At 41.3% G+C, this 24,396-nt stretch overlaps 1 protein-coding gene across 3 annotated transcripts in view; it reads right to left on the reverse strand.

The window, feature by feature from the left end:
- The window catches only part of USP22 (ubiquitin specific peptidase 22), a 99,609-nt gene that overhangs the window by 73,407 nt on the left and 1,806 nt on the right, over nucleotides 1-24,396 (reverse strand). Inside the window, exon 1 of one of the 3 annotated variants that reach the window (XM_035563387.2) lies at nucleotides 6,075-6,138. The exons of the other annotated variants lie outside the window; for them this stretch is intronic. Coding sequence (XP_035419280.1) covers nucleotides 6,075-6,131 — 57 coding nt within the window. The 5' untranslated portion in view covers nucleotides 6,132-6,138. Of the gene's footprint in view, nucleotides 1-6,074; nucleotides 6,139-24,396 lie in introns of those variants that run through there. 3 annotated transcript variants of the gene reach the window in all.

Below are 24,396 nucleotides of genomic sequence, written 5' to 3' on the forward strand. Positions count from 1 at the left end.
AACCTTACCTGTGTTTGAACTGAATGTCTAGTATAATAAAACACCTTTATATTTTGTGGTGTAGTCTCAATTCTTCTCATGCTACAGAACTGCAAATACAGACCAGCAGCGAATTCAAAAAAGCAAGGACACTGTTTCTTGATGGCTTTTGAGTGCTACTCAGAAGCTAGGATAGCAATCCTCAGACAAGTTTGATACTGTAAAACCCACAGTGCCTCTGAAGCACTTTCTGAATCTCCACCATGGACATCAGAAATTCCTTTTTTTTTTTGAAGGAGGTTGAAATTACAATGCTGAATGCTTCTGCTCAGAAGTGTAGATGACAACCTCTCAGCAGAAATACTCATTTCTATCCTCTTTTTAGTTTGTTGACTACAGCTAAAGAGATTTCCTTGTCATACTCCTATTTTGTTCCCAGCAATATCCAACTACTCAACAACATTTTGTCGTTCTTTTTTATATACCAAACAATGGCATTAAGTGAAAATCCATATATTCTCTTCTCAGAGATGCCTTAAGCCATTAACAGATTACATTTCATGTATTATTATCAGTGCTTAGTTCAGAAGACCTAAACAGACACATTTCTTTATAGAGATTAAATTAAGTGTAGAGAAATTCATCCCTGATATTTTAACAGTCTATTCTGCACAGTACTGAAAGGAGTGCTAGAAGATTTTTTTTAAATCACGCATAAAAGTATGCCTTGTTTTTTTCTTAATAGCGTAATTACAAATGCAATTATTTGTATCTTTCTGAGGTTTCATTGCCAGTCATCTTGACTTCAGGAAACTTATTTTGATACAGATCAGGCACAGTTTAATAAACATGAGGCAAACCTGTAAGTGAACTGAATTGACATCCAGGCCCTAAATCTGTCCACTGACATTTGTGTAAAGAAAAAAAAAAGTCTAGAGCCTCACTGCAATGCAATTCTTTGGAGAGTAACATGAAAAACCATCAAATAGATTCAAATCTTCATCTTGACCTAGCTCAGAGTGCTGCCTACAATGAATACAAGAACAGGAAAACATTTTCGTGCAGGTCAGGTGCCACTTACCCCAGCAGCAAAGGGAGAAAGCAGCTTCTGCTCACAGCAGCATTAAACTACATGAACTCGTTAGAAGAAAAAGTCTGTCCTTACCACCGTGAGAATAAATATCCAAACAGAAAAGGATGTGTATTTCGGGATGGAAGGTGTCCGTGCCCATGGCAGGGGTGCTGGAATTAGTTGATCTTTAAGGTCCCTTCCAACCCTAACCATTCTGTGATTCTGCTGATGGCTTGGTGCTTGGTTTGGTTTGGTTTTTCTGTTATGTTTTGTTGTCATTTCTTTGCTTAACTCCCAAGCAGCTTCTGCATCTTATAAAAGAGTATCCTCTGGCACCTAACATCAGAGTAGAAAGAGGCCAAGGCTTTGTATATTTGCCTGATGCTATGAACAATTATCATATTCAGCAGTAAAGCCAGAGAAAAGGCAGGCCTGCGCCTCTCGCCCATGCTTACAACTGCCCCAAGCGTGGCACCACAACTGCAGGCTGGGGCAGGCGCAGGCCGCCTAGAAGAGAACACAAGAAAGGCACCCCCAGGCCTCTGCAAAGGGCAGCAACTGGGGCAGGGGAGGTGGCAGGACCCGTGCCAGCCCCCAGACCCCAATACATGTTACATGCCAAAGGCATGCGTAAATCTCCTATAGCAAAAGACAGAGATGTAACAAGAAGAGATTTTGTGCTGACCGACCAGACCCTGCTCTCTTCACTTGTCCTCTCTACATACAAAGGGAAGCGCTAAAACCTTAACTCAATGTAAGTATGTCTTTCAACGAAGGCCGGTCACTTTAAGTTTAGCACCATTTACACGCCACCAGTGTTATTTCCATGTCTTCCTTTTTAGTAGGCTGCTTGATTACATAATGCTGCACACTGAAAACAAAAATTAGTAGATTATAGTGCTTGGTCTCATTTATGGACATTGTGCTTGGGTTGTCACTTAATGCAAAAAGTGTTAGTTTAATTTAAAGCATGGATATAAAAATTAGTGAAGGCAAAACAAATACAGACTGCAGCAGCCAGCTGGGCTCGACGGCGAGTAAAGCTTGTTAGGCAGAGCACATGCTTTTTTAGCCAGAACACACCTCTGCATTCCAAAAAAATCCAGCAGGACAGCAAGCTTTCACAACGTGGGGATAAGAAAAGCAAGCAGAAAAACTCCCAGGCCATTCATTACAGCAAAGGCCTATTTCATATCAGCAAGAGATCTTTCTTCCTATTTTCCTTGCTCTACTGAGGAGAAAATAAAACAAAAACAACGTGGCTCCTCTTTTGCCACTTTACTAGCCAATTTTCAAAGAGAAGCCTGTCTCTTAAAAAAGCTTCACCTACCCTCTACTGTTCCAAAGGAAGATGTTGGAAGGGCTGCAGAAGAAAAGGTGAAAATATAATTAAGTGCAGATAACATAACTTTCGGGACCAAAACCATCCCTTCCTTCCTCGTTATCAAGCATGAGAGCATACTCAGAGCCCTAAGCATCATACAGTGTCTGTATAAACACCAGTTTCTTTCTGAATTAATTAGGTTTCATAAAATCCTAATGCTACTTGATGCCTCTATTAGAATATGAGAAATGGAAAAGGAAGACGTTCTGTCAAAGTGCTACCCAATACTGGTGAGGTAAAAGAACCGTCCACCCTCATGCTAGCAAAGACAACACGTGCCAAGTCTCCTTTTAAGTATCATCAGAAAAGAGTAAAAATTAGAACAAAAAAAAAAATCTACACACCAACAGAACTCCCCACTATTTTTAGGGGGTAGATACTTACCCTACAAAACACTTGGGGAGTTCTGAGAACCATTTCAGGTCAACAGCTCCAAACTTTTGTTAGCAAATTTTACTTACGTAGTTGAAAAGACGAGGTTAAGAAATAAAAATCCTGAAACTAGTGCAGTTTTTGAAAGCATTTAGCGTTCAGCAGGATAATATCCACCAACACAGAAAGGTTTGGACATAATGCCATTGTTTCATTCCATGATGCATCCTTTTGACAATAGCTTAGAGCTTGTAATACACACATTGCTTCTTGTTCACGCAACAGAATGCTCTTGAAATTAAAATATTAGAATTCAAGCTACAAGACAAAGAAAAAAGCTTAAAGAAGGTGCAAAAGAACATCTTAAAGCTAAGCAAATTAAGAAACGCTCAGCAAAAGACAAAGGCCCGATTTAAGGAATAAATGCAAATGGATTCACCTTCAGCAGTTTAAATACTGCCATTATGGTGTCAGATCGACATATTCAAACACAATACTCTCACCTTTCAGATGTTCTGTTAGTTGTAATGGCTGTGTCCTGCAAGCAAGAAGTACAATGCTACGTAACGTTTTCCACTTCTTTTTGGTGAACACTAAGATTTCTATTAGAAATTTAATTTTGTCCACTGCCAGAGAGCTAAAAGAACAGTATTTTGATGTAGAAGAATATTTGCCTGTCAACGTTATTGAATTACCCCAATTATTCTTTGATTAATCACGCAGAAATTAAGAATGTGGAGTAAAGATTCTCTAAGAGAGGGGAAATTTTTCAGAAAGTTTGCAGGCACGTTCAAGTGTTTTTCATCAGTACTGCGAATCTGTGCTTTTTTTTTTTTTCTCAGTAATGAAATAATTCTTGGAATTAAAGCACTGCTTCTGCTACTCATGTGATGGCAGTCGGGACTGAAGGAGAGATGCGGGGTAACAGTAAATGCCTATGTGCATTTAGTCCAAGATCTGCACGAGGATTCCCCAGTTCATCAGCCCCAGGTGAAACTTATCTCCAAAGAAAAACAACAAAGTTTTACCAAATGTTTTCATACTCCACATGACCCTCTGGACAAATGTTTTTGCACAGCAAATTCATCATTAGAGTTTTGCTAAAGAAAAGTCAAATAATGATACTAAAAAGATACAGTAGGGGAAAAAAAATCACACTGAGTGGTTGGGAACACTATGGAGAAAGGGGGAAAACCAGAACTCTAATGAACAAAACTTCTGAGGAGCACTACTGCAGGCAATTCTTTTAGCACGGGGTACAAGAAGCGTGAAGAACATATCCATGCTGCTCTGTTGAGTGTCCAACTGCTACAACACTTCACTATGCAAGCATTTATTGCAGCTGAAAATTCATTTCACCATAAATGTAGAGATTCATCTTCAGTTTCATATAAAACCGACAGGTTGTTGTCCTCTAAACTTAAGCTATGTCATGAAACCAAAGACTGCAACCCCCAAATAATAGCCATGATAACAAGTAAGCCAGAACAGCTATTTGTATATAGCCTTTCAAGTTCTGTAAGCCATCCCATTAGTCTTTGTGTTCCAAGAAAAAATAATTTTTCTCTATATATCTTACAAAATAGGAGTACTGCAAATAAGATCATAACTGTCTCAGTCCATTCCTTTCATGTCTCCCTTTTCCTCCGCTGGCTCTTGACAAACCTTGGCTTTTGAGAACTGTCCCTTATATTAATCTTCCTTGTCACATTGAAAATACAGCATATATATCTGTTTATCTGTATATAGATATATGTATCAATGAATGTAATCATTCTACTTAGAAGAAAAAAGACATGTGAATCTCAGTTTCCCGTAGAGATGGTTTCAGAAGGTAGTTTATGTACTCTTGAGTACGTACAGAGCTCCAGGAAGTCCTTGCAAATTTTCTATCCAAAAATAGTGTCTGAATACAGGTATACTATATGATGGGAAAATACATTTTTTTTGGTAGAGGACTTGCTCTATTTATGTCTACGTATATTAATGCCACAGATATTCAGTAGTTATCGTTATGCATTTGGACAGAAGTGCATCAGTTTCTCAAGAGCAGGAAGACCTTTAGAAAGAAAGAAATGCACAAAAACTACAAGACGTTCATCAGCTACAAAGAGCAAGCCGGAGCTCCCGCACCTAACAAATCAGTAGCATGCAGTGCTTTAGAAATAACGCTGCCTGCAGACTATGCTCAAAATAAGGGAAGGAAGATAGTCTGCTTATGCAGTATAGCTGATTGCCGATAAGTACTCGTGCATGTGAGATTGATTCATTCAGCCGAGACAGCCAGGACTACAGTTACTGTCACATTTGTCAAGCGTAAGAACCCAGATCTTCGATTCTACCTGACATCAGCAAATACTGGGCTCACAGCGTGTCCATCAGCGCTAATAATTAAGAGAAGTGCATTCCATTTTCCAAAAGAACATTTGTACAATAGAGCTAGGCTGTTTTCAGAAAAAAACACTCTCAAGTACAATTTACATTTATCTTATCAAAAGAGTTTAAGGGTACTTGGGTGTGCATGCATTTTCATGTAAAGCAGGAAAGATGAGACAAGTTGTAGGAACGTAACTGTTTGAGTATTTTATCTGGAAAGCAAGAATCGAGTATCTAAGGACTCCAATGGAAAATAGGTAAAGAGGAGGAAGAATAGAAAACAGTCCTATACAGATGAATTTCAGTTATCTAAGACTGTTTGGTGAGCAGATAATGGGTTGAAATAACCAGAGGTCCATTTGGAGATAAGAAATCACCCTGTGCTTCTTCAGAGAAGGGCTTATTACCATGAAGGATTTGCAAGCATTACGAGACGGTCAGCTGCAACACCTTGAAATACAGATTTGTTGTGTTTGATAAATATTCAAAATACAGTCCATCCTCACCAGCCATTACACTGCATTTTCAGTATAAACAAGGTTTTGGAGAATTTACAACAAATCCTGCATTGTCTTCACCACAAATTAACTGCAAAAGTGGGTCCTTTCACATTTTGCATACAGGTCAGACTTTGCCTCTACCAGTCAACACAATAACAAAGATTTTGCAAACAAAGTTGACTAAAACATGTGAACAGGCCTGGCAAGTGTGTGCCCTCCTGTATTTCTCTTCCTAAGGCATCCTTCCGAAAGGGGCTGAAGACCAGCACCCTACCAAGCAGCAATGATCTTACAGAAGCAACCACTACTGTGGTCGTTCTTGAACTGGACTCTTGGGGAATGAACAACGGAATGGTGTACGCGTTTACAAAGCACTACCATCTCTATTCACCTTTCTTTGAGGCAGTTTCATCTTTCCATCTTTACAGCAAAAGAAGTTTCTCTCCATGGGCAGCTAAATTCTGCTTCTACTGCGGAAAAAAAAAAGTCAGAAAGAGCAGCTATTTCAATGGATTGCAGTTCTTTAATTCGGAAGGTTTAAGGCAGTTCTTTTGCTCACAAACACTCTCTTAAAAGGGAAAAAAGTTCAGAGTAACCATTAACATTGTACGTAATTAAAAAAACTACTGAGCTCCTCTTTAAACCAAAGAAGAGAGAGGAACATCAACAGTCACGTACATCCAAAGAAATGAACAAAGACAGATAAAGGGGGAAAAAAGTTATGCATGTGGCCTCACTGTGCTGCTCTGACAAAACACAGCCGACTTGAATCCTTCATAATTAATCTTTAAATTAGTGAACCTGATCCTTAAAAGACAAAGATTCTGTACTATACTGGATACCACACATTGTTAAGTATCTCATATTACAATGCTCCACTTTTCCATCCCAAGGTTAAGCAGATTACCATCAACTATACTACCAAGTTATTGTTGTTGGACTATGTTTTTTTTACATATACCCTTCCCCCCATTGTTTGACCATAAATATATATATATAGCCAAACAAAAATATACGGTCGCAGAAAATGGAAATAACTGAAGGCAAAAATCCATGACAATGATGTTCTGTGCAATGAAATGAAGCATTAAACCCAAGAAATGTGAATTTAAACTAAAAAAAAAAAAAAAGAAAATTAGGAAACACCTGATCTAAACCCAGCAGCAACATCCCCAAAAGGAACAATACATGTTCTTACAAGCTTCTAAACACTGAAATATTTTCTCATCACATAGTTCTGGTCTCTCTTGATATGAGACAAAGTTCTTTAGGATTCCTCTATGGGACTTACTGAAATGAGAAACAGTTTTTAAAAACCATTTACAATAATTATCTGCATTTTTAGTAAAACAATGCAGATGAAGTCACTGGATGAGTAACACTAACACAGAGCAGCGACTGTTCAGCACACCAGAACTTACCACCACATGTTGGCCAAAGGGAACAACCCGAGTGACATTTTTCTTCTCCATGAAATTCTCTTAACCATAAAAAGAAGGAGAAAGCTTTACTTAAAGTAACTACTAAGCAGGCCTATCCATACATTTCTGGACATTAAAAAAAAAAAAAGGCAATTGATTACCAACATACACGCCTACCTAGAAAACACCAGTTCAACGCCAGACACCACCTGATAAATGAGAGCCTTGCAAAGGAATTCCGTGAAGTGCAGCCCTAAAAACAGCCCAGCTACACTCCTCGAATGCTGAGGCTGCCAGCAGAGCTAATAAAATTAATGCTTTGCTTATTCATCAGACATGAATTACAATTACAAATTTATTGCTCTGCATTTTGTTCAAATATACCCTGGTGTACCTTGGCACAAATCTATACTTCGAAATCAGTGGAGTAATTAAAAAAGCTGTAGAAAATTAGTACATTGAGTAGTACATCCATAACTTACAAGAAATGATAAACAGACATTACATACCATGAGCAGTGCTTCTGAGGGAAGTAAAAGAATACTCAGTTGGCTTTCCAATAGAGAAAGTTACTTCTAACTGGCTTCCCAACAGCAAATGCATTACTCGAAGATTTCCTCTAAAAATAAGGAAGGGCAGCAGTAGAGGCAACAGATCTTACGTGCTACCATAGCACTCAAGTGGCAGCTTCTTCTTTTTCAGACTGATAAAATTTGTTTTTGTTAAGGGGATTTAAATTTGAATTTCAGCACACGCAAATGCCAACAGTAAAGTTATCAGTTATGTTTAATATGCAATTACACAGACTTTGCACAAAATTTAAGGATTTAAACCAAGAAAAAACAGGAAGGACCATCAGTGTGAAAAAGTGCATTCACACAAACAGGGAGGGTAAGTCTACACTGTAATTTCTCCTGACATAATTACATGGGAAAATGAAACTCTGGGGAAATGAAACTTGGCTGACAGCATCGGCTCCAAGGACTCGTGCTGGCAATCTTGTATGAGAAGAGCTTTTGCCACCCGCACTGCTGGGATGGAAAGATCAGCTATAACACTGAAACACTCTGGGCAGCATCAAGCCAAAAGCATATTTCACCTTTAAGATCTAAAGGCATCGTTACACCTGAACAGCACTCCAGGTTGTTTGAGTAACTAATAGCTCGAGTTATTTCATACACCAGGGGCTTCCCGAATTGTCCATGTTAGGACAAACACACCCAAAACAGAGGCTTTGCTTCCAACACTTCTACCTTTCCACACTTTGCATTAGGGGTTGTACGGGCTTCCGTCTCTCGCTATTTTCAGTTTACTTAGCTTGCATACCGAAACTGGGAATGAATGTGTACATATATATAATGTACACACATATATACACACACCCTTTGCTGTGTAAGAAAGTAATTGATATAAAGGGAATATAAGCGGAAGACTGGATTGTGGAGATGACTGAACAAGCCAAAAGATTGATGGCACGGGTTCTGTGTGTCCTGCCTTTTCTTCTGAGTTTCAGTTCTCTCCCAAAATCAACACGATGGTCTGCCGGTATCCACAGCTTCCCCTTCAGTATGGAACTAATTTGATGCAATCTCAGAAAGTTACCACATTGCATTCCAACGGGGAAATGTCATCAAAAGGTAGGACTCTGCAAGCCCTGCCCCAAAGCTGCAGATGACTGAGGTCTGAAATCAATCAGTTCAGCAAACAGATAAGCCTAATGCTTCGTCTCCCAGCTGAGCAATTGAATTCAGGAGGGGAGGATCGGCTGCTGAGATGGTAATCTTTGGACTTGAGGATCTGAAACTGCAGCCTCACCGGGAGTAGGAGAACTAGGGTATATATCATTATCTGCTTTCCTTGTTCTTCCCCACGCTTAGAAGAACGTTATCAGCTTTCAAAAACACTTAATTATTACTCCCACCATACTAACAAATGTTCATTGGCAGATAAGGCAGACGTTTTAGTATGCCCTTCTGTTGATCTAGCTTGTCCTTGTTTCCAAAACGAAGATTACTTACCAACACTTCCTGCTGGTTAGGGCATTAGCTGGCGTACTAACAGCTCATTAAAAACTCCAGACCCCTCTCTAAAGTTAACAGAATAGCAAAAGTTTATGCACGCTTGGCATTGGTAAAAAGAAAATGAAGCTGCATTTGCCATCAAAAATAGCCAGAGTGCAATCTGTATTTTGGTAAGAACAGAGAACTCATCTTGCAGTTTGTTCTAAACAAATCTCTGTTCCTGTACTCACAAAAATGGTACCAGCAATAAATTGATCATATATAATGCACGTGGCCATACAGGTTCCACCTCAATCTGTCATTCATTCAGACATGTCAGTGGGGGTCAGAAATATCAGAGAGGGGTGAGTTCTCTGCAGTGAGACAGCTCCTGAGCACTAGGTAGGCTACCTGAGCGGCAGGATGAAGTTGTCTGGGTTCTTAAAGCAACTGTATACAGAAAAAGAAAGGCTAATAACCACTGCAGTGGAATGGGGGTAACAAGGGAAAACATGGGAGTGAAAGCGAATTACTACACCTTCTACCTCTGCAAAAGATAGAACTGCTGTGGCATACCTCACTTGAAAAAAAACAGTTCAGAGCTTGAAGCATGACCAGGGGATTCTCATGCAAACTATTCCAATTGCAAATCGCCAGTAATCTCACGTAGACTAGAGCAAAAGTATTAAATGCGAATCCGTACAGATTTCTAGTCCTGATCTCTTGCTCTGTTTCTATGGTTATAAACATGTGCAGTGTTTTGTGGACAAATACATTACCTTTATGCTTTACAGCAGCATTAAAAAAAGAATTTGAGAGTACTGCCTCAGGCCTTCTCAAGAGTATCTCAAATTGCTTAAAAGCTATCTTTGCCAAGTAAAGAGGTGGTTTACACAGGTCCAAAAGAAGTCCTTCCCAGATGTGCTTCTCAAGATAGCATTCTTTACAACCTGGCAGTGCAGATAATTAAGACACTACGAATGAAAAGTAGGGAAGGTAGCACAACATGTATAACGTGTGTGACACTACGGCAAACTTCCCTGCACCACATTTTTGCCTGGATATTGATCTACGGGAGTGCATCCAGGATAATTTAACTTCCATGGCAACTTCTCTAAAAAATAAAAGACAATAGTTATTGGTGATGTAACACTTAGCCACTAGACGTTATGACATTTATGCTGGGAAGAGCATCAGGAAGTTTCTGTCCTACTAAACAACCTGCACATCTCCCTTCCCTGGTAATCAAACACCACTGTGCACTGAACGCTGTACTTTCAGAAGCTGTGCATTAAGTGACTTGCCTGGGTGACCTTAGATCCTGTAACAAAAAGCTCCCCATTTTCCTCTTCAGAGGTCTGCAATATCCCAGAGACAAAACAGCCACTGATACAGAGGCTTGTAGAAGACTTGCAAGGGATAGCGATGAAGACCAAGTAACACTGGTGGCCTCTGCTTTGTGATCCAGCTTGCAGCATCACCTTCCAATTAGCGCAAAAAATAACAAAGAGTTAGTAAATTATAGCCATAAATACCAGAAGCAAGATATGTATCCTCGGGCATTTACAGAGCCCAATTACATAGAATAAAAATGCCAGGTGAGGTCCTATTAGAACAACCTAAAAACCTAGCTAAACGGTTCTAACTAAATCAAACAGAGCCTTGCAGGCCAGCGCCTAGGCGTGCTGGTCACTGCCAAGCAAGAGTTCACAGGATTTCTCTTTCTTTTGAAAGACTGTAAAGACACAGATGGCAGGAAAAGTTCGTCAAGCCCATCTAGTCATTAGCACGTTTTTAACGAAAACACAGAACTTCCACAACACTTAACTATTGCAGGGAGCATGAACAGAGCACCCTTGCTGTTTTAGTTCACTTCTTTTTAAACTCCGCTCCCCCTACCTTAAACTCCCTCTGTCCTTTCTAGCCTGAACACAAAACAGAACTTCCCTCGAAGCAAAACCAGAAAACGTAGCCGTGAGCAGAAGTTCCTCTACCTCTTCACCAGCGCTCGGCAGGAACGTGCCTCACTGCAGAGCTGTTTTCCTTCCTGAAGTCATAAAAAGGGGGAAGGGAGGTGGATTGCACGAGTCCTACAGCATCTGGCTATGCAATAAGACTCTTGAAATAATTTTCTCTGGTGTAGCGTATAGCCAACGAATCTGGCAAGAGGCAACTTTAAGCATGTGTTGCTGTGACAGCAATGAATTATCACCCCGGTCTGCAGCAAGATTAACACTTCCAACCTTGGCACGAGGAGCAGTCTGCTCAGATAGCGCCAGGAGCAGCGCTCCAGCACCAGACCTGAAAGGGTGGGCTCCCGGTGAGGGCTGAAAGCCCACCATGGCGCAGAAAGGCAGGCATGTCCCTGAACTGTAAACAAACAATTCTTACGGAAAAAGGCAGCACGCAGCCAAAGAGGCAGGAACACCAAGTGAAACTCAAGGTATTTGGGGTGGGAGGGGACACAGCCCTAGAAAACAAGGCTGCCCGTGAGGGAGGCCACGCTCCGAGGACCGGTTACAGAAGAGAAACTATCACGGAACAGCCCAACAGATTTCTGGTTAGAGCAAAACCACCGAGCATCCAGTCAAACCAACCTGACACGAAGGAAGCTGCCCCGAAAGCTAGGTGCAAACTGCAGAGAGAAACACTCACCGAGGCGATTACTCACACTGTATTTCAGCATTTGTCAAATCTTTTGTGTTCCCCAGCGCGGCATGCCATTACCTGCAGGTTACGTGCGGCTCCAACCCACCTCTGGCCTCCCTGGAAGGTCGGAGATATTACATCCAAACCAGCTGCACTCGGGACTCCTGCCTGGCAGACCCGTAGCCTTCCATCCCGCTTCTCCAGCTAACTACCCTGAGAGTAGAAACCTCAAGACAGAGCTTCTTAATGCAAGTTTAATATTGAAATAAAAATAAAAATACAGGGAGAAGTGAGGAAAGCCACAATGCCAACAAAAACATGATGGAAACCCCTTCCTGCTTGAAGGTTCATCATACTTACATTTCCTTTTGCTTTGCAAAATTGGTAGGACTATAGAGCATGACTTCTAGCCTTTGATCTGGTTTGCTAGATTTTTTTCTCTAGAGGCAGTTATGAGATTCCACCAACCATCAGCCACACATACAGTGCAGCTTTATTTTGCTTCAAGAACCAGAAATGTAAAATATTAATGCTGATAGAATCGATTTCACAGATGAAGCATTCTACTGCCAAGATCTTAACTTAGAATATAAAATAAAGAAATAAACAAAAAATAAACAAAAAAATAAACAAACAAAACAAATAAAGAAATATTTAAGCCCCAAAGGCTAAGCAGGATGACCTGAAGCGTATGAGTAAGTGAGGGTATGGCATTCAGCACTGAAGAAAACCAACACAAGAGTATTTAATCTCTTAAAAAAACAAAACCAAAACACCTAACTCACAATTAGTACTAGCTGGATATAAAAGTATGCTTCAAGTTACAGGAACAGTCTTATGGGCATCACAATCAGTATGATTTTACACGGAAAGTAGGTTTCTGCATGCCAGAAGGGAAACATTACGGTTTCCTAGAGAAGCCTTGGCTCAAACGCACAGCTATACGTACATACAACACACCTCTAAACTCTCAAACATGACAACACAAGAGAAAATTAAATTACAATGTGCACTAAGAATTTTGTGAGCAGGTGATCGTAATTAACTCCCTATCTTGCAAACAAGTTCCAATCCCCTATCTTGCTAGGGAGTTCCAATGCCCTGAGATTTGAAGCATCTCTACATGCAAAAAGTTGGCGAAAATGCCTAGCAAAGAGGAGGAAAGTGAGCTGCAGCAGGTTCTGTGACTGAAGTCAGTTTGGAAAGATCTACTCTGGAAAGAAGTCAGGAGAGTGCATCTCAAGCTTCTTAATACTGGCTTTAAATGATGAAATTAATGCTGTATTGGTTGGGAAGACCAAACTTCATCCAGAGGCACGGTTGCACGTGAAGTGTCCACAGACCAGATTTCAGTCTTCTGGGGCACAGCACCACCACTTAAACTCTACTGCCCTGCTCCACAGCACCAGTTAAGTCACAGCATCCATCCACATCTCACTTCCTGCGCCCATCTCAAATTGATCGCTCAAAGGAAAATAATTAGAATTGGTGGTGGGTTTTTCTAACAGAAAACTTTACTACCTCCACATCTGTGTTGTGTGCTGGCATTGAAAATTCTGTTCTCAGTTCCTCCAGAGCTGCTTGTACCTTGTTTCTCACCTTACCTTCCTTCCCAGTACTTTGTTAGTTCAAGCTAACTTCTGATAGACACAGCTTTAAGTCACTCGCCGTTTCCACCAACGACAAAATGCCAAATCCCAAATTTCAGAAACATCCTAGGGGATTACAAAAAGATTGGGCCATAGAGCAAGAGCAAGAGATGCTATTTCGGGAGACAATGACTATCCAGGGAGACGATGTGAGTCACTGCTTTCTGGGGTCCATTCTGCTTGTAGCTCTCCTCCCGCATGGATAACCATGGGAGCATGGAAGATAAAGGGCACATCCATCCTTCCTTGCCTATTCCTGCTAGCACCCATAAGGTTCTGGAGGCCTACAGCTTTCTTTATTTGTTATGCTCAAGGAGCGTAGGCATTTCTAGGGAACTGAAAGGCCTTTTATATGTAAAATTGTGTTTATTAGTTTTATTTAAATCAGACACTTGAAAAATCTGACAAAAATAAGATTACACTCCTTTATTATTTTTTTTCCAAGCTACAGTTCAGTATTTTGAGCTACATCAACTATTTGTGCGGCAAATGCCACCAAAGTAAAATCCAAGCTTGACAGCTATTTCGGGCAGCTGGATTAGAAGTGTTATCTGCATTAATGGGGCAACGAGCGTAATGCCTTCTGGGGCAAGAGTGTGATGAAACATCAGGTAGTTTGAGTCTCTGTGCTCCTCTAGAAAACACCTACTGTTTGAGCAGCCATCAGTTGATAAGATCCTTCAGGGTGTTTCACCTGTTTAGTACCCTCAACTCCACAAGAAGGAAATCTTCAAACGGGTGGGTTTTTTGTAAAGAACATCTTCTGTGTGTGTGAGGCTAAGCTACTGCCAGAAGACCACTGTCTGTAAGCTCAGGTGTTAAGAGGGTTGCAGGGTTGAGGTGGACGAGCAGGCCTACCTACTGCCATAGCACCAACCACTCATTTCACTGGTTTTCTAAGAAATTTATTTCAGTAGAAGCTAGAAAGCTCATGAAATGAGGTGCTTAAGACTTCTGAAACCTTCCGTTTTGAGCACGCTTAAAGTATGCACTCTCATGCAGCAATATGAAGGGTATTTTTGAAAAAAAGAAAGTGCATTAGTGTTAGCAAGCTGCTTATTTTCTGGGTATTTTATAGACGGTGGGAGGAAAAAAACAAGATAACACATCAGGTAATATTGCAATTGCTCAATATTATGGTATTTTTGATCTGATTATCTGTACAACCTATGGAATACAACACTCTGCAGATACAGCAAGGAAACATAGAACTGGGAAAAAAGGAGGCACTAACACATTCAAAACATTTCAGAAGCTGCTTGCCATACTGCGCATCTCCTCACGAGCAGGTCCACAGATGCTCATCCAGTCCCTTGATGGCTGCTCCGGTACCGGAGGGCTGAGACCAGCACGAGCCCTTGCCCAAGGATGTCCTGGTGGGGCTGCAGGGCACCAGCACCTCTCCTCGACCCCGGGATGGGTGCGCTGGGGTTTTACTGGAGTGCTGCTATTCTCCTGCTGTCTCCATCTGGCATCCCAGTCCCTCAGGGCTACAGCCAGCTGGCACAGTTTAGAACAGCCTTCGGGCTGCTCTAGACTACACAAGGGAGTAGGCCAGAGGAAAACCAGTACCATAAATAGCTAATTTACAATCCCATTATCCCTTCATCCTCGACTATATGCAATATGAGCTAGCCACATGCCCCGTGACCAGATGCTCTGAACAAAAATAATAGTAATAAAATTAAAAAATTAAAAAAAAGAAGAGTTGAAACATCTCAACAGAGTTTGATTATAAAAGACAGAAATCTTAACTTAGAGACAGGCCTGTTAATAGAGGGAAACAAGTGCTCATAACTTGATTACTTAGAAAAACACTATTCATTTCATTAAATTAAATGCAATGTGAAAATGTGAATGTGAAAAGTGGATTTGCTGTAATAGCTGATCACAAATTACGGGCATTCTACACTCTCTGGTTCATTTGTTTTTCACAAGGAAACTGGAGTAGGAGCACGTTATTTGCATAGAGGGGTAAGCTCTCATGACTGCAGAACACGTGAGACGTGTCATACACCGGGCTCAGCACACACCAGCACGCCCATGAAAGCACGCCACACGAGCGATAGCAGGTACCATCACGGCACCTTTCAGATGAAGTTAGGGACGAGCCACGCTATACAGAAGAGACAAGGAGTACGTGGAGAACGTTCAAACAGAATCTGTCAGCGGCAAAGTCAGGAGAAAGGCAGCAGTTGCACGCTGCAGCAATTGCTACTCAGAGTGCCTTGAGCATCCTCCTAGCATTAGCACTCAGGTCCTCTCCCATCACCCAGGCGCTCCTCCCCGCCAGCTACCAGCTGTACAGCTGCTCGTTCAGCCCCACGCTGACACGCAGCATACAGCCAACCCAGCTGAAATAGTATTAAGAAAAAAAAAAAGGTTTTTTTCATCCTTATCTGTTCTTCTTTCTGGTTCACAGCACGACCGCACCAATACGAGGTAGTGAATGGCGTGACAGCACGAACACACTGCCTAGAGCTGGTAATTCCTTCAGCTGTGAAGGAAAGGCACGTACCCACAGCCGAGGCGCTGGACCTCTCGTCCCCCAGGTGCTATCCTTCAGCGATAACGCACGGCAACTTCCAAACTTCACGTCTCTTGCTCCTCCAGTAAGTCAAATACTGCCCTGCTACATCCGTACTGTATCTGAACGGATTTTTGTCACCCAAACCGCGTGCCAATTCCATCCATGTTTGTGTCTCACCAAGACCCACAGACATAGCTCACTTTTACATTTTTACTCGAGCTTTTAACGTCTGTCAGATTCGCTAACTTGTGTTTTCCTGCTTGATGTCATCTTCCTGTGTTCTTTTTACCACTGCTTAAAACGATTTGTTTGCACAACAGCTCCAACCTGCAGGGACAAGGTACTTCCAGAACCGCCTTGCTTTACAACAAATTGCTCTAACACGGTTGTTCTTCAGGTTACTGCAAAACGAGTTCTTTGCTGATTGCTTCTTCCTCTGCAGTCAGACTTCTGCAGTATGCAGCTCTTTACAAAAGGCAAAGACCCCACCTCCTGCTGCCTGAAATCCTTCATGAAGGGCCTGAAAAACTCGCATACCAACCATGACATGTCCCTGTGAGCTCACACACGTGTTCCCTTCCCTTAAGTTTCCTTTTTGCCAAATACTTAGCCACACGGATGGACAAAAGATTTACTTAGCATCGTAAAGCAAGCTCACTAATGCTCCAGGTATATTTTTCATTTTTAAACTTGGCACCATTTCACAAACATACACTGCTACTCCGTAGAATTATGAATTTTGGTACCACTCCACTTTGTGACTCAGGCCCCTTCAATTAGCAAACAAGTGATTGAGAGCGACTCCTCTGCACGTGCAAGTCTGAATCGATCCTGGCAACTGAATCAATGCAGAAAATTCTAAGGAGATAAAGAAAAGAAAGTGAATTTACTGGGGGCAACACTAAAATTAAACATCAAGAAAAGTCGCAAGAAGCAGAATTACGACATGACAGTGAAACAAATCAAAAAGTAGTTTTGTAGTAGTTTTTTACTATTAAAAGTAGTAATGTAAAATTATGTTGGATGAAGCCTAGGACCAATTTCCTTGTGGAACAACCTCTTAGAACAAAACTTGGTTCCTCTTCACACATATAACTCGCAACAACTCCTGAATCTATTTTCACTGCCTTTTCTACTCTGCTCTCCACATCACTAAGATCACCCCACTACCATAAACACAAATTGGAGTCAGGAATGCCCAAATAATTAACAGTGTTAACAGCGAAACATACCCGACAATTAACCTGGGGGGAAGGATGCCTGTTAAGTGAGCAGGACCAAAGGCAGCAATGTACAGGAAACACATCTACATGAGAACTTCACCCTAGTCATTTTCTGCCCAGCAGGAGAGCAAGCCAGTTTAAGAACAAAACAGGACAGTATTATGGAGATAACCAAGCCCAGCTAGGCAAAGAAAAACATATAACCCTAAGACAAATTCTGCATTTGTCACCGGAGGGCACAGGGTCACAAAACCTCACCTACCAGAAATGAGGTATCAGAATGAGTCAGCTATCTCAGCTGTCTTCGCTTATAAAGTTGTCATACATCTGGTGTGAGATAAATCTCACTTTTAATTGCCAAGTATATTCTAAAGAACATCCTTTAAAATCTGACTTGCGTGCAATAACAAGTCTGAACGCACAGGACAGGAGCACAAATTGTAACTCTGTCAAGTAACATTAGATGGTTCAAAGACACAACAGGGACGGGAGGAATCATCTCTGTTTTTATTACAGGAATTATTGGGAAGGGGGTGAGGAAGTGCAACAATAAAGCTTATAGAGATGCCGTTTTCTCTCTCTCTCTGTGCCAACACATTGCACTAAGACAACTCAAGTTTGTATTTTATGGAAAACAAAAGCCCTTTACAAACAGAAGCAAAACATACATATAAAAGCCCTGACCTTATATTCAGAAAGAGAAATCTGACACCAAATCCCAACAAAAAGGCTCCTCAGACGCATGAACTTCTGAGTGAAAGGCAAGGCAATCACCACAAATGGAACTCGGCGCTTGATACTCCATTATCCACTTAGCTGTATCCAAATACTACTAGGTCTTTTGTGTGCTTAAGCAAAAGAAATGTCTTATTACTAATTTTGCAATTTTCACTCTTTACAGGTATACATATTACTTTCTAACCTGTGGATTTGCATACACATGGATGAAAACAATTGGTTTAATGTACAAGGGCATGCACTGCAACACAGAACTCCTGGCGACGGCAGTAATGAAAAAAACGAGATATTCCAATAAACTGAAATGTAGATTAATCACCTCTACTGTTTAATTCTACATAAACACAACTCAGTGAATAAGCACAGAGTTAGATTTCTACAGCCTACGTGTACAAGCAGAAGAGCTCAACTGTGCGTGGAAACCAAGTGCCACGCTGCAGGAGGAACGTGGCTGGGAGCGCGGCGAAACGCAGGTTCTCTTCCGCACTTACTATTAAGGCAATGTCACGTTTAGCCAGCTGCTTCTCACTGCCGTGAAGAATATGAGGATGTTTAAAATATTTGGCATGTTTCGTGTTGTCAGAATTTGTCACAGTACACCAGAATTTGCCCTGGCCCCAATGTTTAAGCTAAAAAAGATACTGCATTTGTTAAGCGTGTTGAAAACAACTTTTGTTACCATGCCCACTCTTTTTTTGCGTTTCACCTTGCCAAATACACAATTTTTTAATTCAGTGACAGATTTAGAACACTGTAGATCTTCAGAGAAGTATTTCCCAGGGATAGGCTGACATCACCAGCCATGCACAAGGCAGACAAGAAGAGTCATGTTAATTTTGAGCTCCATTAAGCACAGGAAAGGAAGAAGGAAACAAAAAAAAATCTTTACCAACTTGGAAAAAAAATCAGCAGATACTCAGAAAAAAAAAAATCAAGAATTTTTAAGTAGCGTTACACATAGCTGACAGGCTTTCAAAAAACCTTGACTAAAGAACTGAAAAAAGTCTGAATATTTGCTTTATTTTGTGCACAAAAGAATGTGAGGAGACAGGCTGTTTGCTAATCAGTCACCTACTGATAAAGTGAATCTCGGGTTACTCGGAGTCAATTGGTGTCTGGTAACAGTTCACTTCACTGATCATCAAACAGGTCTTGAATAGATAAAACCAATCTTTCTTAAATAGGAGATAGCGACACGACAGAGGCTGTCCTGGCACTGAAGTAAACCAGGCGTCACTCCGAAGTTGCTATGCGACTTGCATTCATACGGTACCACTATTTGGAAACACATTTTGAAGAGAATGGAGGTTAATTTTGCAATGACTAACTCGTTTCAGCCTTGATTGTACTACGAGCTAATGCAGCAAAGTTCTTATCTTGAATTAAGCAGGGTGTACGTAAAGGACTGCCAAATCGATACGCAAAAGAACACAGCTACCAAGACAGAGCTTTCATCCCGTCAGAATACATCCATCAGCTCACAGAACCGCTTCTGCCCAGGAAAGGTTCCCAACTCAGCCCTCTCGGATAACATACGGCTCTCCACGCACTCCAGCACCGCTTGCTGACAACACGGGCCAGGCTAACAAAATACGCTGTAATGCCATCATAGCATTTCACTCACTTAGCTCCGCTGCCCACAGGTTAACAAGAGCCTTGAGACAGCTGCTCTAGGCAGCTCGTGCTGTCCAAGTCCAGAGAGGCTCTAACAAAGATGACTTTTTTCTTTTTTACAATAGATTTCTAGTAAATCCAGCAAAACGCACACAGGCCACCTTCAGATTGCCTTTCCTGTGATGCATGCCACTGACTGATATATAAGCATGAGTGTGCATGCATCTCCTCACCTTCGATGCTGCCATATGCTACAGCTCCATCAGAAGTATTTGGAGAATCACGAGAATACAAAAATTAAAAAAAAAAAAATGCAAGTTGTTTCCAGCCATACCTTCAATTTCATTTGGCCGATAAGAGCCCCACATCTCTCCATCTACCAGGAAGCAAACAGGCATCAAGTCATAGTCCTAAGTCAATCATGCAAAACCAAGAAAAACCATGGGTGCTAGGTTTTATGTGAGAAACACAAACATTTTAACTGAGATAATCCTTCTCTGGTTTAAAACAGATCAGCCACCACAGGGATTCGCGCTAACATTTGTGACAGCAGTTGTTACAAAGCAGAACCCCCGGAGTACATCCAAAGGAAAACATACTTTTTTTTTTCCTGCTTAAAGACTCAAGAAGTAGTAAGCCAGGAGAAGGGGAATCAACAAGTCGCAAGCAGGCGACTTGCACCACCAGTCTGTAGCATTTACCCGTTGATTTGTTACTGCAGCACTAAGACAGAAAATCCTCAAATGAAAGAAAGAAGGTAGAAAGTTTAGAACTGATCTGCAGCTCTGGTTTCACGTTAGCGCTACAGATTAAGGCCTGAAACAAAAATGAGGATATCAGCTAGCCTTTGTTTGGGGTTTAAAGCTTTGATGGCTTAAAATAAAGCTCAACAGATAGTCCAACAAATCAAGCAAACCCATTCTGCTCTGCTCACCTTCACGCTATTAGCTGTCATTCTGGTTTTAAAGGTTTCAACACTTTGGGTGTGTTTTTTATTTTTTTTAAGTAAGATCATTGGCTTCAGAAAAAATTAAAGAGATGCTACAGTTGCCTCCCAGAAAACAGCCTGGCTGTTAGCAAACCTTTACTCCTGATAGGACTACAGAAAAAGAAGCAGCCTTCTTCAGAGTGAAGTCCGGGAAAGTCTGTGTTTCCTTTGCCCTTTTGTCTCTTCATCCATATTAAAAAGAAACAGAACTATTCACTACTCGTGAATCAGCCTCAGTGATAGGGAACTGTGTAACCTTTATATCAGACATCCGAGTGTAAGTGCTGACCTGGGAAGGTGGGCACAAGTGTTCTGCTAAGTCCTGATGGTTCGGATCGCACAGCTTCAGAACTGGTATTGGTTACCTTGGAGTTCATGGCACAAGGCTACTTCCTAACCTTTGGCCAAGAAACCAACCATTTCTTTAAAAACCACGGTACAGGGGACACAGCAGGGATGAACACCAACGAGAAGAGGAAGGACTTGTATTATATTCTTCCTCAGTGCCACAGACATCAGCGCAGGGGGGCGTTCTCAATGTGGCTTTGCAAACAGAAGCCCCGTATGCAAGGCTCTACCGCGTGCGGAGTAAAATGTAACGCCCGGGAACTCTCGTACCGCAGGCTGTGCCTTCACACCCAGAGGAAAGAGAACATTACCTTCAGCACGTTTAAGGACCTTTTTACTCCTTAGAGGTTAAGGGCTAAGGAAGGTTGTTCGTATACAGAACTGGAGACTTTCGGAATAATGAAGCTTGCGGTTGATTTTGACACTTCTTACGGGCCTTCAGGGAGAAGGTAGTCCCCACAACACATGGCAAGAACATCCTTCCTGAGCGAATCAGATAGCTCGCACAGGCAGCCAAAGCGGAGTACGCAGCTGAAAGAGAGACATGCTTCTCGAATCCTGGAATCCTCTTTCAAATTCTCCACGGGATTTGTAATCCAGAAGTTTGGTGCATATGCTAAAAATGTTAAAGAAAAACAAGCTAAGATTTCCTTATTAATTTAAGAAATAAAAATACCAAGTCTGAGAAGGCAGCACAGCCTGGTAAGGTTCCTCGCCCATCTGTTATGATGAAAAGCAAATTGCCTCAGCAACACTTCCCTGTTCCTGGACAGGTACACGAGGCAAGGCTGTAAGGGAGAAAGCAAGAGAGCAAGCATGCCTCAACAGGCATTCAAGGAGAAGGTCATTTCAGCAAGAACTTAACCCGTCGATATAGACTGAACCACAATACTTGCTACTGAAAATATGACACAGCATTTATTTGCTAGGAGATTATCAAACTTTTCCTACTCTGAAAGTTAGGAAATGAACCGAACTCATTTTGGTTTCAAGTATCTATGAATTAATTCTCTGTGAATTATTAGAAGAAAGGATTCAAAGTCAGAAGAGAATGCACATGAGTGGGGAGATGAATACCTGCGGAAAGATCATCACTGATAAAGGAGAATGCTTCTTCAAATCTGAAAGCATCATTGGCTTGGGGCGTCCATGTGAAGAAAGAATAATGGAAGAACAACAAGAAGAAATATGCTAGAATGTGCCCACTATCAAAGAGAGCATACAGCCTGGGACAGGCAATTATGCTTTGGTCTGTCGTCAGAAACACAAAACATTCTGAAATTTCAGACAGGACCTTGTCTGTACCATGGCCATGCTCATGACTACCAGATCACTTCATCACAACATCAAGCACCTTTTCAGAGCAGCGATGTAAGAGCCATTCAGAACTAGAATGGCAGCTTGCCTCCAAGGTAGGAGGTCCAACAAGAGGGAATTTAATTGTAAAGGCAGCTGCCCTTCAAGTGCTGAAGCCATTACTTACCAACTCCAAGACACAAAGATGCATCTACATGTCTAACTGTTCTCTGATGGAGACCAGGAACTGTTCAGCACTGCAAAACAGATTTTCTCATCTGTAACTGCAAAGGAATAAGCAAAGCTTTTCAAGTGTGACTCTACAGACAAGACGGAGAAGCTGACGTGAAGGGCTGGCAGAAGTCTTTTTAGCATCCTCTGCCTCTTCCATAATTCCTGAGCAGGAAGCAACGCTGTCAAATTTAAAGACCTCCTATACAGTGTTACTTGGGAAGTATTTTCTACATCAAAATACTCAAGGTAAAGCCCATGACCTACAGAAGTTGATGGCAAAGCTCTTATTCAAACAGATACTACCACAAATTAAAAATCAAAGGCTTACTGGTCAAAGTCCCAAAGTCAAGACAGTCAACACTGACTTTGTGCCACCTGACATACACCTTCAGTGCTGAAATCTACTTCCAACTTTTTGCCTCCATTATTACAATTCCAAGACCCATTCTTCTGATTTCTTCCTCTACCCGTTTTCCTGTTCCACTCCTCAAACAATCTGACACTCGGGTTTTGTCTCCGCTTCTGCTTTACCATCAGCAGCACATCTACGCTGTTGCAAAGCCTCTTCCTACAAGAGCACGTAGCACAACTGCTGCACTTACTACTTTGGCCAAGATGCAGGAAGGCAAGCGACAGCTTAGCTCCTTGATGCAGACGCAACGATGCACCAGCATGAGAGCTGAAATCCCACGTAAGCAACGCTTCAGAAGCAAATACAGTCCTGAAACCCTTCACCAGCATTCCAGCATCTTCACAGGTATACTCGTATTTACCTCTCGCTTCCGATTGAGAATTCGGATCTACATTCAGGAGATATCTTTCCAACCACAAACAATGCTCTACAGCTATTTTATTTAAAACCCTGGATGTAAAGCATGCTGAACTGAGAGCTAAAGCTAATAAAAGGCTATTTGTGGGAAAGGTACGTATTAAAAATGAATAGCAAACAGCAAGCAGCGTTAAAATGGTCTTCCAAATCATAATGCAGTAAGCAGCCTAAGTAAAACGGGAGGAATGGACACTTTCTGCCCCCTGCAGTTTCTATTGCTATCTCGATTTTTAAGACAGCCTTAGGAGGGATAGGTGGTACATTAGCATTCTAGAAACCTAACAATTTAACATCTGGCTACCTAGCACCAACAGCCAAAACATTTTTTATACCTAGGTTCATTTGAATAACTGTTAAATTAATCAACATTTCCTATTAATGATCACCTAGCTATTTTGAATGTTTTCTGCAGTAACTGAATGATGTGATTGTCCCTGGCTTTGCAACAGAAACGAGGATCACCTCTCACCAAACCTTTACTTGACTTCTTCATTTTGATTAGCATCAAGAACGGGAATTCTTGCCAACGAGCTGGTACTCTCAAGAAGTCAGAGACGTGCTCCTAAAATGTATATACACACACGCCCTATATATTATATATAAAGAATATACGTCTGTGTACATATATAATCCTATATAAAGGAGAGTGGATTTTCTAGCTATTAGACTGCAAACAGTCCTCAAAATAGAGAATGCTGTTTATGAAATTTTACATTTAAAGCTGCAAGGCATACATATGGACGGAGATTTCGGTAAAGAAAAAATCTACAGGAGAAGGTCTCATGTCCACATGCAGAAGAGCTAAGTACCGTTACTGCTTATACACTTTCTTCAATCTTTATGAATGCAGACTGGGAACTGAACCCCAAATTCATCCAGCCGAAGTGTCTCCCTGTCTGTGATCACTTACTCCCACACATCTCAGGCTGGCTGAATTCAAGAATCCAACTATTTTCAGGGTGGGTGGTAACCTGCTCAAAAAAAAAAAACATGCATTTTTATCACATACTTGGAAAACTGATGTTTTCCGTGAGATGATAATTTTGAAACAATCTTGTTCTGCTTTATGAGCCTGACTGTACAAAGAAGTAAAGAGGAATTGAGAACAGACTGATTACAGTAGGAAATTATTTATTGCCAGCTGATTTTTAACCAATGATGAGTGCATCAATACTGTTAGATTTCAGAAGAAAA

This window comes from Cygnus atratus, chromosome 15 (genome assembly GCF_013377495.2).
Source record: "Cygnus atratus isolate AKBS03 ecotype Queensland, Australia chromosome 15, CAtr_DNAZoo_HiC_assembly, whole genome shotgun sequence".
NCBI classification, from domain to species: Eukaryota; Metazoa; Chordata; class Aves; order Anseriformes; family Anatidae; genus Cygnus; species Cygnus atratus.